General features: G+C 40.4%; 1 protein-coding gene across 2 annotated transcripts in view; it reads left to right on the top strand.

The window, feature by feature from the left end:
• The window catches only part of GLRA3 (glycine receptor alpha 3), a 139,156-nt gene that overhangs the window by 37,192 nt on the left and 87,726 nt on the right, over positions 1-14,238 (top strand). For both annotated transcript variants that reach the window (XM_065405178.1, XM_065405179.1), the window contains one exon: positions 6,410-6,477. In XM_065405178.1, the coding sequence (XP_065261250.1) occupies positions 6,410-6,477 (68 nt within the window). The remainder of the gene's footprint in view (positions 1-6,409; positions 6,478-14,238) is intronic.

Raw genomic sequence — 14,238 nt, 5'->3', positions numbered from 1 at the left:
GGGGTAAAAAACAGTCCCAGAAGGGTAAAAGGCCCTCCTCCCTATCAACTGAGGAGGGGTGACTACAGGTCAATTAGGATCAGCTGAGAGAGAGTTACCTGAGGTCAATTAGGATCAGCTGATTCCAACTAAGGGCTGCCTGAGACCTTTTTAAACCGTCCCCTGTTGGGGAGAGAGGGGGGAAGTTAAGCTGCCAGTAAGTGAGGAACAGCAAGACTCACCAGGAGGGGAGGCTGCATTCCCTCTGATAAGGGAGAAAAAACAAGCATAAAAGACTGGCTCTGTGCAGCCAAGAGGGACTGTTTTATCCCAAGCCTGTCTTGCCAAGGCTAAAAACAGCTGAGGCTGGTGAGACTGAGAAGATGCCTTGCCACAGTATATAAAAGCAAGGATCTTCTAACTTAGCAATTCCTTTGGGGATTGGATTTTGTCATGGGCACCATGCAATCACAATTTTCTGAGGAGGCTACAGTGTGGAAGGGACAGATGTTTAGCAATTAGTGGATTCAGTACTGTGCTTCTTGAATATATAATTCAAAGGACTGGGAGACTTTTTTGGTAACCATCTGACTGTAAAGAGACAAAAACCTAATTCAACATTGATTTGCTGTTTCTTAAAAGTGTACTTTGTAAATTTTCTAGACAGCTATGCAATTTGAATAAATTTGCCAAGAAAGATTCAGATCTATTGCTAAGAATAAATATCTCCTTAAACTGCTTTGCCACTTTCTTGCTATTATTATTCTAAGAACAAGTACGAACAAGTGGAACTTCATGACATTTGGACTTTGTAATTTATCAACAATTAAGATATGAAACATGTACTAATATGAAATCCCAGACTATCAACCCTGGTATAACTAGGAAATTGAATCTCTTTTTATTAAAATTCCTAGACACGGAAGATAATATATTCTTTGACTACCAACTGCATGTCATACTTAGTCTTCATAATTACACTTTTTGTTTCTGACTGCTTTGTGTTTGTGAAGTAATACACAAGATAATCATGCTTTTGTTCAATAGAAGAGAGGGATTAAGCAATATTTTCAAAGAGGTCCAATATTAGTTATAACTCTAAAATATGGAAATTCTGAAACATCTTTGGATGAGAATACAGGAGAAGAATCCCTGGTAAAAGTTTGTCCTAGTTATAGAATATTTAAGACTATCCCAAAATTAACCATAGGAAGTGCCTCACTCAATGAGAAGAGGAGAGGGACTCTTGCCTTTGGAGTCCATGTTATGTTTTTTCCACTCCTTCAGTTGTGGTGAAAAGCTCTAGATATGAATGCATTGCTGTCTTCCAAATCTGGGTCCAATCCTGAAGTCCTTATCTATTCAAAGCTGTCAATGTCTGAATACAGAGTTTTCAACAAGTTAGGAGTTCAGGATCAGGCTCTCTGTCATGAACGGGGCTTTTGTACATAGGAATGTGAAGGGATGAGCTGTAGCTATTTCAGGAATAATGTAATGGGTCATTGTAACCGTGCCTCTGTGGGTCACAACTGAGAATAACAAATTCAGGACAAACTGCTGAGAAATAGGGCAGACACATCCCAAAACTGGTGGCTATTCTCCCATAAGATATACCAAACCAGCAACAAAAGTAAACTTCTGTTTTACCACACTGGCTAACAAGAAGTCAGAAAAACAGTTTCCCCTGGCATTCCAGTCCTTGTATCACCACCAAAAACACTAGACTTAAAGTTGAGTGGATCTTTACAACCAATTTCATCAAATAAAAGGTTCTTCTGATCCCAAAAGACCAGCCACAAACCCAGGTCAATATACAACTCAGATCTTACCCAATAATCATGCTGTTGCCAATCTTTTAATATCTAAATCTAAACTTTTATTTATGAAAAGAAAGGAAGGAAGGAAGAAAGGTGAGAGTTAAAATTGGTTAAAGAAATCAAATACCTACAATAAATGCAAAGTTCTTGGATCGGGCTTGTAGCTGATGGAATACAGGGCCACCCAGAGGATTCAGGGGGCCTGGGGCAAAGCGGGGGAGCTGCGGCGCTTGTACTCACCCGGCAGCGGTCCAGGTCTTCGGCAGCATTTCGGTGGCGCGGGGCCCTTCAGTCGCTCCACGTCTTCAGCAACACTGAAGGACCCGCCGCCAAAATGCCGCCGAAGACCCGGACTGCCACCGGGCCAGAGCTCACAGGGCCCCTGCGGGACCTGGGGCAAATTGCTCCACTTGTCCCCCCCTCTGGGCGGCCCTGATGGAATCAGGAAGGTCCTCAGTCCTTGGTTAGAATGCTCCCATTAGTACAAGTTCATCATAGTCCAGAGGTTTGAGCAGGAAAGAGGCAAAATTGAGACTTTTTTTAGGGCCTTATTATTTCAAACAAAGCGCTCAACACAGCTAGTGGAAAATTACAGGTAGAAAGATGGTGTTTGGAGTCACATGGGCAAGTCACATGTCCATGCATGATTTCGCTTAGTCACAGCAGTTGTTCACATGAAAGTCCATCAGGCGTGGATGGGAGTCTTTCATGGTCCATTGTGAGTTAAGTGTCCCTTGATGGGCCACTTAACTTGAATAGTCCCTTCAAGATATGCAGGCTAAATACCTTGTGGGTCTTACCACAGGAGCAAACATATTTAAAATACAGGTATAGAGCCAATCCTCATAACTTCAAATATAAAAATGATACATGCATACAAATAGCATAATCATATTTAGCAAATTATAACTTTTCTAGTGACACCTTACTTGACACACTTTTGTATAAGATTTGTTGCAATTGTATAATAGTGGTAGCAACAATTATCTACATGGTTATATTTTAATCAGATAACGTTACAGTCATTACCTGCTTTATAATTTCCAACATCTCTGCTGATGATCATGGAAAACTTCCAGTAGCATGATGCAAGATACATGATGCCTTACTTAATATAAAATTTAATACTGAATGGTTTACTTTTAAAAAATAACTATTTTAAAAAACATCAGTCATAAGTTGTTTATTAGGTATTTCATCATAACACTGAGAAAGTATTGCTAAGATAGCCACTGAAGTGCAATAGAGGGCAACAATATTAAACTTTGGAAACACAGTACATGTTTAAGCATTAAAGCTAACTCTGATTTACAATATTAAAATCAATGTTTCCCTGTTTCTCAAAGCTGATATACTGTTCTGGAATACTTGGGTTAGTTATTCTTATCACTTGATGGTCAGGTGGGAACACTACACAAAAAGCACCTAAAGTTTTGACATAAAGGACACTTGGCCCCATTTTGTCATTCCTGAATTCTCCTGTTCTCCCTGCACCTCACTCTGAGTTAGTCATAGAAGCAAGCACTTCTTCTTCTTCAAGGTTAAACAAGATAAAACTAACTCTTTTAAATAATTTTATGTACCATCTAGTAAGATCCATACTCTTTTAACCCATCTGGCCTAATCATGTCTTATATGGAGAGTGACACCACTTTGGATTTTGCTTTACTTAATTTACATTTTTAAAGTCTGTATGGTTTCTTCCATCTAAGAATAATCTGCTTGTTTTGCATCACAGAAGTGTCCCTACTTCCCATTTCTTCTGTGTGCATTGACAAAATATAGGAATACATTCCACATGCTATCAACCCCAACTTAGTTAAAATGTTATTTTTCTCTCACCTCTTATTTCCTACCTGTATCATTAACTTATCACATTAAGAAATTTAGATTCAGATCCTAGTAAATTGAACTAAATAATCTAGGATCACTTAGGAAAGCAGGAACATGTGTTAACCTATGACTATAAAGGACATCCCCTATGTATATCAATCTCTTGGTTTCTATATTTGTTAGACAAATTATTATATTTAAATATTTTGCTAATTTTTAATTATGGAACTGTGCTTCTGATCCATAGCATTATTTTGTTGTTTTTCTTCAATAACTGATATGCCATTGGGTACACTATAAAATTCCATTAGATTCTCTTTTGAAGTAGACAGCAACATATTGAATTGGAAATGATAGAATGCACTGATATATAAAAAATGTGATGTAACTCTGAACTGGAATTTACTTGTGCACACACATTGGATAACTTCACTACTCAGTGGCAGCCATTAAGTGTGGTCCCCTGAAATCGCCTTCCCATTCCCTCACACCAGGGGCGGCTCTATGTTTTTTGCGCCCCAAGCACGGCAGGCAGGCAGGCAGCTTTTGGTGCCTGCGGGCGGTCTGCTGGTCACGCGGATTCAGCGGCATGCCTGTGGGAGGTCCGCCGGTTGCCGCGTCATCGGCGTCCCCGCCGCCTAATTGCCGCCAAAGCCGCGGGACCGGCGGACCTCCCACAGGCATGCCGCCGAAAGCCGTCCCCCGCAGCTTGCCGCCCCAGGCACGTGCTTGCTGCGCTGGTGCCTGGAGCCGCCCCTGCCTCCCACTATGTGCACCCTTCCTTGGCCCCAGTCATATCTTACATTAAAACTCAAGAAGCATGATATAAGGCAGCTTTAATTTTTTTAATTAGTAAATTAAATGGCATCATAGTCAAAGTGACTGAAAAATTGGTACCTTCTTACCCAACAGATCTGCTTCCTTTATGTACTCATCTCAGTGAAGTAAACAGAGAAAGATACCTTTTTAGTGCTTTTTTGCTTCTGTACTTCACTGCAGAGCCAATACAGTTGAGAAAAAGGAGAGCTGGATTCTATTCTGGTTCATGCACCATGAGCAGAATTTTGTTAACAGAAGTGCTGATCCTTCAAACATTTATTACAGCAGTAGTCCTATTGATGTCAGTCAGCAGTGAAGCATCAGCAATGACAGAGCTGCTTCTGACTTCAGTGGGATTACTCAAGATAATTAAACTCTACTCTTGTTAGTAAATTTGCAGGATTTGGTCTTAAATTCCAAATCTGGGATCTTTATTACTGGTAATCATATGAAACAAGAAAAGAACCCCGCTTGGCTTTCAAATTCCAAACTGAGTTAAATAATAAGAATGATGATTGGGCTAGCAGTTAGAAGAAAAATTTTCACTAATAGAGTAAATATGATATGGAAGTAATAGAGAAACTGTAACATCAAATCCCATAATACCATGTTTAACATTATTTTAAAACCTTTTTTTCACGAGAAGATGATTCAGCTCTCAAGTCAGATGTCAGACTCACAAGCATTGCTCTGCCATTACTGATACTTTGCAAAGTCAGGGCAAGATAATAATTGTAGATTTAATACAACGGAGCTACTCATGGTAGAAAGACTATGCCTGGTAGTAAATGTTTGCAGGAATGGATCCTGAACAACTGATAAGGACAGAGCAGCGAAATGTGGATTAACGCATGGATGGATTTAAGTGGCATGCTGCAACTTCTACTAAACTTTAACACAGGGGAGGAGTGCTACCCACGACCCATATTACACATAACTGGGGTTAGACTTTCCTCAGCCTAGCCTGAAGGACTCAGCTTGCTCTGAGTCCTAGCATACTCCTTTCCCCTCTCCCCTCTGCAAGGGGGACAGAGAGTGCAGAAGGGTTGGGACCTTGGCCTATGAGGGCAACAAGTTCTAACCTCAGTCTGTGAAGACCACAAGGTGCCACTCTATTCCATGAGCCCAAGGCCAATCACTAAAATCCAAGGTCTTTTACTGGCCACAGGGGGTGCCAGCAACTAGTTTGGTCACACCCCACTCAGCCACTAAGTCTGGTATCACAACTCCTGCCCAGTCCATTTCCTCACATTCTATAGCTATATGTTAGTGCTTCTATCTGACATCATCTCTGAAAAATTCAGGCCAATTGTAACAGACGCTCACTGCTGGGACTGTCCTTTCACTGCCAGCCCTATCAAGTTCCCCCACCTGTGGAGGCAGGTGAATGCCATTTCTGTGGCTGTCATAAAGCAGAATAGAATTTAGCTCATTTTTTCTTAGCACTGAATAGCCAACACAGCTAACAGGAGCAAAAAGCTCATGTGCTTTGTTACTAAAGAAGTAGATAGGATTCAGACATAACAGATCTGTCAAGTAAACAGTTACTTTTTTCCTGGTTGCTGTGAAGAAGGACTATGATATATATTCTGTTGTACTAAAAGGGACATGTAACCCCTAGATTGTTTTAGGTGACATAGTACATTCAACAAAAAGCACATTCACTTTTGCATGGCATCTTCCCTCAAGACATGATTAACTCCCTTCTCTTTCCTGAGCCCTAATTGGGATTCCTACAAATTATAGGACAGTTAATAAATCTCTGGGGGGGAAAATGAACTGAAAAAAAAACCATTAAACAGTTAAAATAACAGCACTAATAAAACACACTCTCACATCACTTAAAAAGAAGTCCTGAATGTAGTCTCTTACTTCTTCCCAAGTGATTAAGGCTTTGTTTTCATCATAGTTTAGTCTGTTAATATATTTTGATGGTCACACAATATTTTTTTCTTTTGCAGGCCCTCCAGTTAATGTCACATGTAACATATTTATAAACAGCTTTGGATCCATTGCAGAGACAACCATGGTAAGGCAACTTAAAGTAACTCAAATAACTGAACAAGTTAGGTCTTATTTTAGGTTGGAACTAAACTGAGGAGGAAATCATTTTTGTTGTGGTTAAAAACAATAAATAAATATTTAACTCAATAGTTGGTTTATCTGGTAGAAAATCCATAATTTTACTGTTACCATGCTGAAGAATGCACTTGTGAGGGCCAACAGTGATGCTTTTCATATCTTTGGTGATAGTTGTAATGAAATTTCATAATATGTAATTATTTTTTACTTTTGAATTAAAATGTTTATGTTCTATGGCATTTTATCTTTCTAATAGCACAATTTATGGCTCAAGTAGCTTTGTTAGTTATATGCTATTGTTCCATTTCATATAACAGATGGGGGCATACATTTTAAATGATGAATGTCTTTATTTTCAGTAAAGTATTATTTACTATAAATAAAATGTAGCACCAATGTATAGATTACATTAAAGAAAATCAAATATTTAGAATCCAGTCCACCAGAAAAATATCCATAGCTGCCTGTACACTGAAAGCCTTGGAAGGCTATGGAGGCTGGTGACACAGTAAACTGATCTTTCCAGGTAGAAAGCTACCTTAATGTTGTGGTTTCTGATGGGAAATTGGGAGCACTTTCTATGAATGTGCATCCTAAGCAGATTGAAGAGGTTTCAAGGGCCAGCAGCCAGAGAGACGTATTTGGGTTGAACAGGGGATAATACATTGCTTAATTTGTAATGAAAGAGGTGGGGGGCTCAAGCAATTTTTTTTACTTTCATAACTGACATGGCAAGTCCAGAGGTGCCAGGGCTATAATCTGCCAAGCCTAGAGGTGCCAGGGCTCAACCCTAGCACAAATTAAGCACCACGATTATTTAATCCTTAGTTGCTGTGGAGAAGGACTCCAGGCACATCTCTCTTTAGCAGCTCAGAGGGCGAATTTGGGGGAAGCCATGGGACAGGTAGGCTTATGTCTAGTGAGCAAGCAAACTATACAAATTCATTGGCTAACCTCCATGAGAAAGGAGATGTTCAGCAAACTGCAGCTGCTACTATATACAGTAGTAGTCATGAATTTGGAGATGGGAAGGACAAGTCCACTCTTCAGGAGCTGTTTGCTTGGGCTTTCCAGAGGAAATGAGAATTTAGCCCTTAAATTTCAGTGAAATTTGGGTTCTGATAGGGTTTTACCTAAAAGAAAAATGTGAGGAAAGAATGAAAAAGTAACTTTGGAAGTCACGCTAATTACATACATAAATTAAAGAAATAGGAAAGTATCATATTACAAACACTGACAGCCATTTAGAGACTATCAAACATTTCTAGAATATTTACACCTGTTCATGAATTTGACCTTTTTCATGTTAGCGTATACACAGAAATGCTTTTATTTAATTTCAGTTCAGAGAGCAGGATGATCTAATGTACTGATTGCAGGCCTGGGAGCCAAAACCATGTGTATTTAATCTCAGCTAGGTCACTGATTTGCTAGGTGGCCTGGCCAAGTCTATTACGTTCTCTGTGCCTGACTTTTCACACTTGTAGAATGAAGATATAAAAGCAATGTAGCAGAGGTACAGATTGATGTTTTGAAAAGACAGAACACTATGTCATTTCCAATGCAGTTACATACATGCTAATATAATTACAAATATAAATTGCTTTTGATCCACGGACAGAAACATCACTGATAGCTATGGCAATTCTATGAGTAGAGTAAATGCAGTATTTGGACTTTAGACAAGACAACTTTTATCCAGAAAATAGCCCTAAATTTGGGGCCAGATTTATGCCCTAAGAAATAGTGTTTGCAAAGCACACAATCCTTGGATAGGGTGTGTTTAGGCAAGGGGAGGACCATCACTTCTCCTACCCATAGTGTGCTGGCAGGGTGGTGGGGCAAGGAACTGGCTACACCACTTAACATTTAGCAAGTGATACTGACTCTATATGCCTCACTGTGCCAGAAGGCATCAGAGCCCCAATCCAGCAAGATACATAAGCATGTGCCTATTTTTAAGAATTGGATCAGGGCCTACATACCTTCTATTGGCATGAGATCTCCTCCTCAGCATTTGGCTTTTGAAAGTATTCCCTGCTCACTGTGCTCCCCTGGCTCTCGAAAGCCAAAATTTAATCTTAATTAAAAACATGGTCAGATTTGTTTCATGTACCTTGGACTCCTAATTCCCATTTTAACCATTTCTTCTCCGTTATTAAGTTACTTTCACATTGTAAAAAGTTATATTCTCCTACCAAAGAAGGTGATACATTTTGCTCTGTTACCACCTTGGAAAGAGGTTAGTTAAAACAATTAAACCTACACATAATATTTAACCTTAGCTTTAATGATCTTTGAAAGGCACCTTCTAGATAGGAAAATAGTGATCTGTACAATTTGTTCCCAGGCATAATGAGTGCCAATAAATAATACACACTTATCATAGTATGGCATAAATAGCCCAGAGTCGCATACATTATAAATATAGGAAATCCCAAAGCATTGTCAGCATCATGGTATAGTATTTATTAACTTTTTTAGTAATGCCATCTGTAAACATGTTAAGGCTGCACAAAAAAACTGCAACCTAGATTACATAGCAACTGCTGATACTCCATAATACTGGTAATTTGTTTGTAACTTATGCACTGATGCTGCTCAGAGAAGACTTTTACTTATGGTCAGTTGTTGAACTCTGTCAGAATGAAATCAGTCATTTTAAAATATGAGCACTCACACATGACTTTATTTGTGACCTGTGATGACGAACAGCTCTTGAAAATTAGGACAGTGTTTATACCTTAACGTTACAATAGTAACAGCTGGCATTTTATTACAAACTGGATTTTTTTTATGCAACTGTGCTGAATAGGAGTCATCTTACAGTATTTTACTATAGTATTTATTGTTTATTCTGTCCAAATTACATGAAACACATGTGACCAGTTACCTTCTTCTTGGGATTTGTTTTAAATCACTATGTATACAGACAATTTAGAGGCCTATAACAACAATGTCCAAAATGTTATTAAAGTATTTCTTTCCAATCTTTACATAAAGGATTTTAAGAGAAAAATAAAATACAAATTAGGGAAGTCATTAATTGCAGGGCCGTCTCTAACTTTTGTGCTGCCCCAAGCAAAAAAAAAGAGTGCCGCCCTCCATAGCGCCGCCATAACACACACCCTCAGCACCGCAACGCCACCCCCCACGCCCCCGTGGAGCGCCGCGCTGCCAACCCCCCCGCCGAACCCCCCCAGCCCCCCGCGGAGCGCCGCACAGCCGAACACCGCCCCCCCCCTCACAGAGCGCCGCCGAACACTCCCCCCCCCCGTGGAGCGCCGCCGAATGCCGTGCCACCAAACCCCCCCGCCAAGCGCTGCCGAACCCCCCCCCCCCCCCGTGGAGCGCCGCCGAACTCCCCAGCCCCCCGCGGAGTGTTGCCGAATGCCGTGCTGCCGAATCCCCCTGCCGAGCGCTGCCGAACACTCCCCCCCCGCGGAGCGCCGCGCTGCCGAACCCCCCCGCCGCCACACACTTCCCGCTGAGCGCCGCGTCGCCAAACACCCCCACCGCTGAGCCGCACTGCCGAACACCCCCCGCTGCGGAGCGCCCCGCCGCACCGCCACCCCCCCCCCGCGGAGCGCCGCTGCCGAATCCCACCCCCCAGCGTCCCCCGTGCGCCCAGCCACTGAAACAAAAACAACCCACCCCACCCCCAGCGCCGCCTGACCGAACCCAAAAAAACCCAACCCTGAGCGCCCCCCGCCACCCCAAGATTGGTTGCCCCTTACCAGGTGCCGCCCCAAGCACGTGCTTGGTCGGCTGGTGCCTGGGGCCGGCCCTGATTAATTGATATCTGAAAGCACCTCTGGAATTTAAACCTCTAAATGTGTATGAATCTAATGTATTTGTTTTAAAGATATTTGCCTGTGTTTACAGGAATTCTCTTAGCAATGTACCTATAATCGATACTGTATCAATATACTGGAAATCTATATTGTATTTGTGTTGCAGTATCTTTAAGGTGATCAAAATCTTTGCGCTCCCTCTGCTGGCTTGGCTATGTATAACACAAGAGACAAATGGCTTAATTCAGAGGTGATGTGTTAGAAATCAGAAGTCTTCTTCCATATTACTTATACCAGTTTTTACACTAGCACTTTCATTGAGGTTATGTCAGATTTACCCTGGGGTGAAATGAATATCAGGCTTCTTTATACTCAGGTAGGTTCTGCAAGACCAATGGATTCCCTTGGACTGGTATACAAGGGTATCGAAGGAGCCAGAAGGTGTAAGTGAAAGAACTGGGTATGAGTTAAATTAGGCTACCTTGTTACACCTCCAGTTAGTTGCTTTGACTTTACACTCATATCTTCTGCTCCCTTAGAATGTGAGTTTAAGAAATGTGAACTCACATTCCCATTCATTTCAGTCTCAGCGAGCCAAAATGAAAGGTTATTTTTAAAGGGGGGAGTGTACGTTATATGTAGGTAAGATCAGTCTAACTGAGCCCATATAAGTCTAAGGGACCCTAAATTGGTGTAACATACATTGGTTTAACAAAGGTCTAAATTATACCAATTGGAACTCACTCTAGACAGACTTTTTCAGATTTGTATGTGAATATGGTCAAATATTGCCATTTGTTTGTGTATTGGGCCCAGTCCTGGTGCCAGATTCATAGAAATATGCTGATTTACATCAGCTGAGGATTTAGTCCCTGACACATATTACTCATCAAGCCTCCCATGGTAGTAAAATCAACAAGAGCTTTGCCCGGATGGGGGTGGGGGTGGGGGGGGGCGGGAGAATGAGAAATGAGTAAGGTCTTCCAACCATTGTTTGATTATTTTTTTACATACCCCCACAATTTGTATTCCTTATTGTGTGATCCTGGAATTTTAAAAGTCAAACAATGATAGCAGGAGGCAAAAATATTCTTTCTAGATTTAGAAGCACAAAATATTATAAGCATTTTATAATTAAATCCCATTAATTTGCCTAATTAAATGTCTAAAATCTCACGATTGTAAATTACATTGAATTAAATCAATTTCATTTTATTATATTAAGAGCAGGTGTTTATTTTTAAAATACACAATAGTAGCATGTGTCTTCAGTGGAATTCTGGCCATAGAGCCTTTATAGGTTTGTGCAATTTTGAGACTTAAATATGACTTAAAGGCTTGATCTTGCATGGTGCTGGGCACTGTAGCCCTCATCCAACAAAGCACTTAAGCACACGTTTAATTTCATGAATGCGATGAGTCAATGGACTGTCCATGTGCTTAACGTTAAAACATATACTTAAGTGGTTTGCTGGCTTGGGGCCAGGGTGCTCAGAATCTTGCAGGATTGAGCGCTGGGAGCCTAAAAAGTTTTAGTATAGTTTGATTTACTTGTTGGTAACAACTCTTAAAAGATAATGGAGTCTATAGTGTCCATAGCATCCCTGTTCATACACAAAGTTTCTCACGATAGCATGATATGGTACTGTGTAAGATATATCAAGATACTTTTAAAGAGATGTATAGCAATTTAATGTACAGCAATCAGCAGTGCCCAGCTAAAAATTAAAAGTGATTATTCAGTTTTAGTTTAAAGAATGAGAGTGGGCTCATTGTTGACATTTCTGGTTTCAGAGCTTCAGAGATGAAGCAAAGACTAGCAAATATGGTGTAGTTGGTTATAGGGAAGAGAAGTAAGCCAGCATCAAAGAATCTCATTTAGCACTTGAGAATATGATTGACCAAAAAGGAGAGAGTGTTTCCACCAAATTTCCAAAAGGATTTTAAAGGTCAAGAAGAGCACACTGATATTAGCACAGAAATAAGCTAATATATTTCTAAGTGAACTAACTATACATGTGCTAAGAGTGCATTGACACAGACTCTTGGAAAGAGGCCTAATGGCAAATGCCATCAAGGCAGCTAATTATCCTTTAAAAGAATGTGTCTCTTGCTTATTCCTGCCAAACTTCTGGTCATGGGTATTTCTTGAGTCTGGCTGCAAATAGTAATGCAGCCTGACTATAGGTAGGAACTGGGTGAGCTGCCTTTTTTGCTGCTAGCAGTACCTTCCCTTAAAGCCTGGGATATTATATAGACAAAAGCAAGATGTGCTTTTCACCCACACTAAAAAAACATTGACAGGTTTCAGAGTAGCAGCCATGTTAGTCTGTATCCGCAAAAAGAACAGGAGTACTTGTGGCACCTTAGAGACTAACACATTTATTTGAGCATAAGCTTTCGTGGGCTACAGCCCACTTCTTCGGATGCATCCGAAGTACAAGCCACAAGTACTCCTGTTCTTTTTAAAGAAACATTTTGTGTACCATGTTTTTTGACCAGTCAGCATTACGCCATCTGTTATCCATTTCTTCCGTTTCATCAGCCTGACCTTCTCATAGCTGAGCATATCTATTTCTGCCATGGGATTGTCTTAAAACAGAGTGCTTGAAGGCAATATTCCCTTATATGTATGTTGATAGTTGTAATGCTCTTGGTAGGTTTCCCAGATGTTTGGGACAATACAGTCTGTTTAGTTGGTAACCACTAATGTCTGTGAAATGAGAGTCTTTCTTTGGCGGAAACATGTATAACATTAGACCTAACAGATCCCTTAATTTGTTAGTGTTTACAGTGATTAATGCAGAGTAGTCTAGTTTGCACATTTTAGACCACAACCCCCATAACCTGAAATACAGGTCACCTTCCAGATTCAACATGCTATAGAAATTCCTTTATTTCTTTATTTCCTGCACTCTAATTAAATCTTTCCCTTCTAGAAAGGGCAAACAGAAACATCACTTCTGCAATCTACAGATTGATCTTGCGCTAGGTTTGAAATTTGTGCTATTTATCTTTCCATATTCTGTATCATGAGCCTGCTTCTGCAGTCTTTAGCTTAGGTCACTGAGTCAGACACAGACAAAGGTCTTTCAAATTCTACTGGGCCAGCAGCTGCTCAGTTTGTTACATGAACAGATTAATCTGTGCAAATCCTCTTGCTGAACCTGCATTCTAATCTGCCGGTTTCATTTTATCTTCCTTTTCCATAAAAGACCTATCACAACTCTTCATGTATATAAGGAAAAAGTGTCTAAAAATGCACTCATCATCTACTTTAAAAAATGTGCACATTAATAAAGATGCCACAACAAATGGGTGTTAATCTAATTTGCAATCAGATTAGGGCACTCTTTTTAATCTGTTGTTTTTTAAAGGATGAAATGGGAAACATTCTTTTCATCTAGTAAAGTTGAATGGTGAGGTTTCTAGTAAAAATATGGAAAACTTTGTAATTAGGAATTTTCCCAAAATTGTTACCTTCACTACCATAGTAGTTGCAACACTGAGAACTAATATATAGTATTTGTATTCTACATTGGGGTTTACATTTTTGAAAGAATCAAACCATGATGACTATATCGTCTTTTTTACATCCTAATAATTTTTATTTTTTTGCATCAGATAAGGATTTCAGTGATCATTAATACATCTTTCACATTATTAGTGCAGCTGTGTTGTTCTCAGAATTTATGGGTAGAGTAATATGTTTCTTTCACATGGTACCAATGTTCATTTTTAAAGACCAACTCAGCACTAAAATCAGGGCCGGCTCCAGGCACCAGCTGAGCAAGCTGGTGCTTGGGGCGGCAGATTGTTCGAGGCGGCATTCTGCCCAATCCTAGGGCGGCATGGCCGTTTTTTGTTGTTGTTTTTTGTTCCGCTCCGGCCGCCCTGTAGGGGGCAGCGGCGCG

Source organism: Emys orbicularis, chromosome 5, assembly GCF_028017835.1.
Source record: "Emys orbicularis isolate rEmyOrb1 chromosome 5, rEmyOrb1.hap1, whole genome shotgun sequence".
Classification (NCBI taxonomy): Eukaryota; Metazoa; Chordata; order Testudines; family Emydidae; genus Emys; species Emys orbicularis.
The sequence above is the reverse complement of the archived record's forward strand: the minus strand, read 5'-3'. Positions and strand labels throughout refer to the sequence as shown.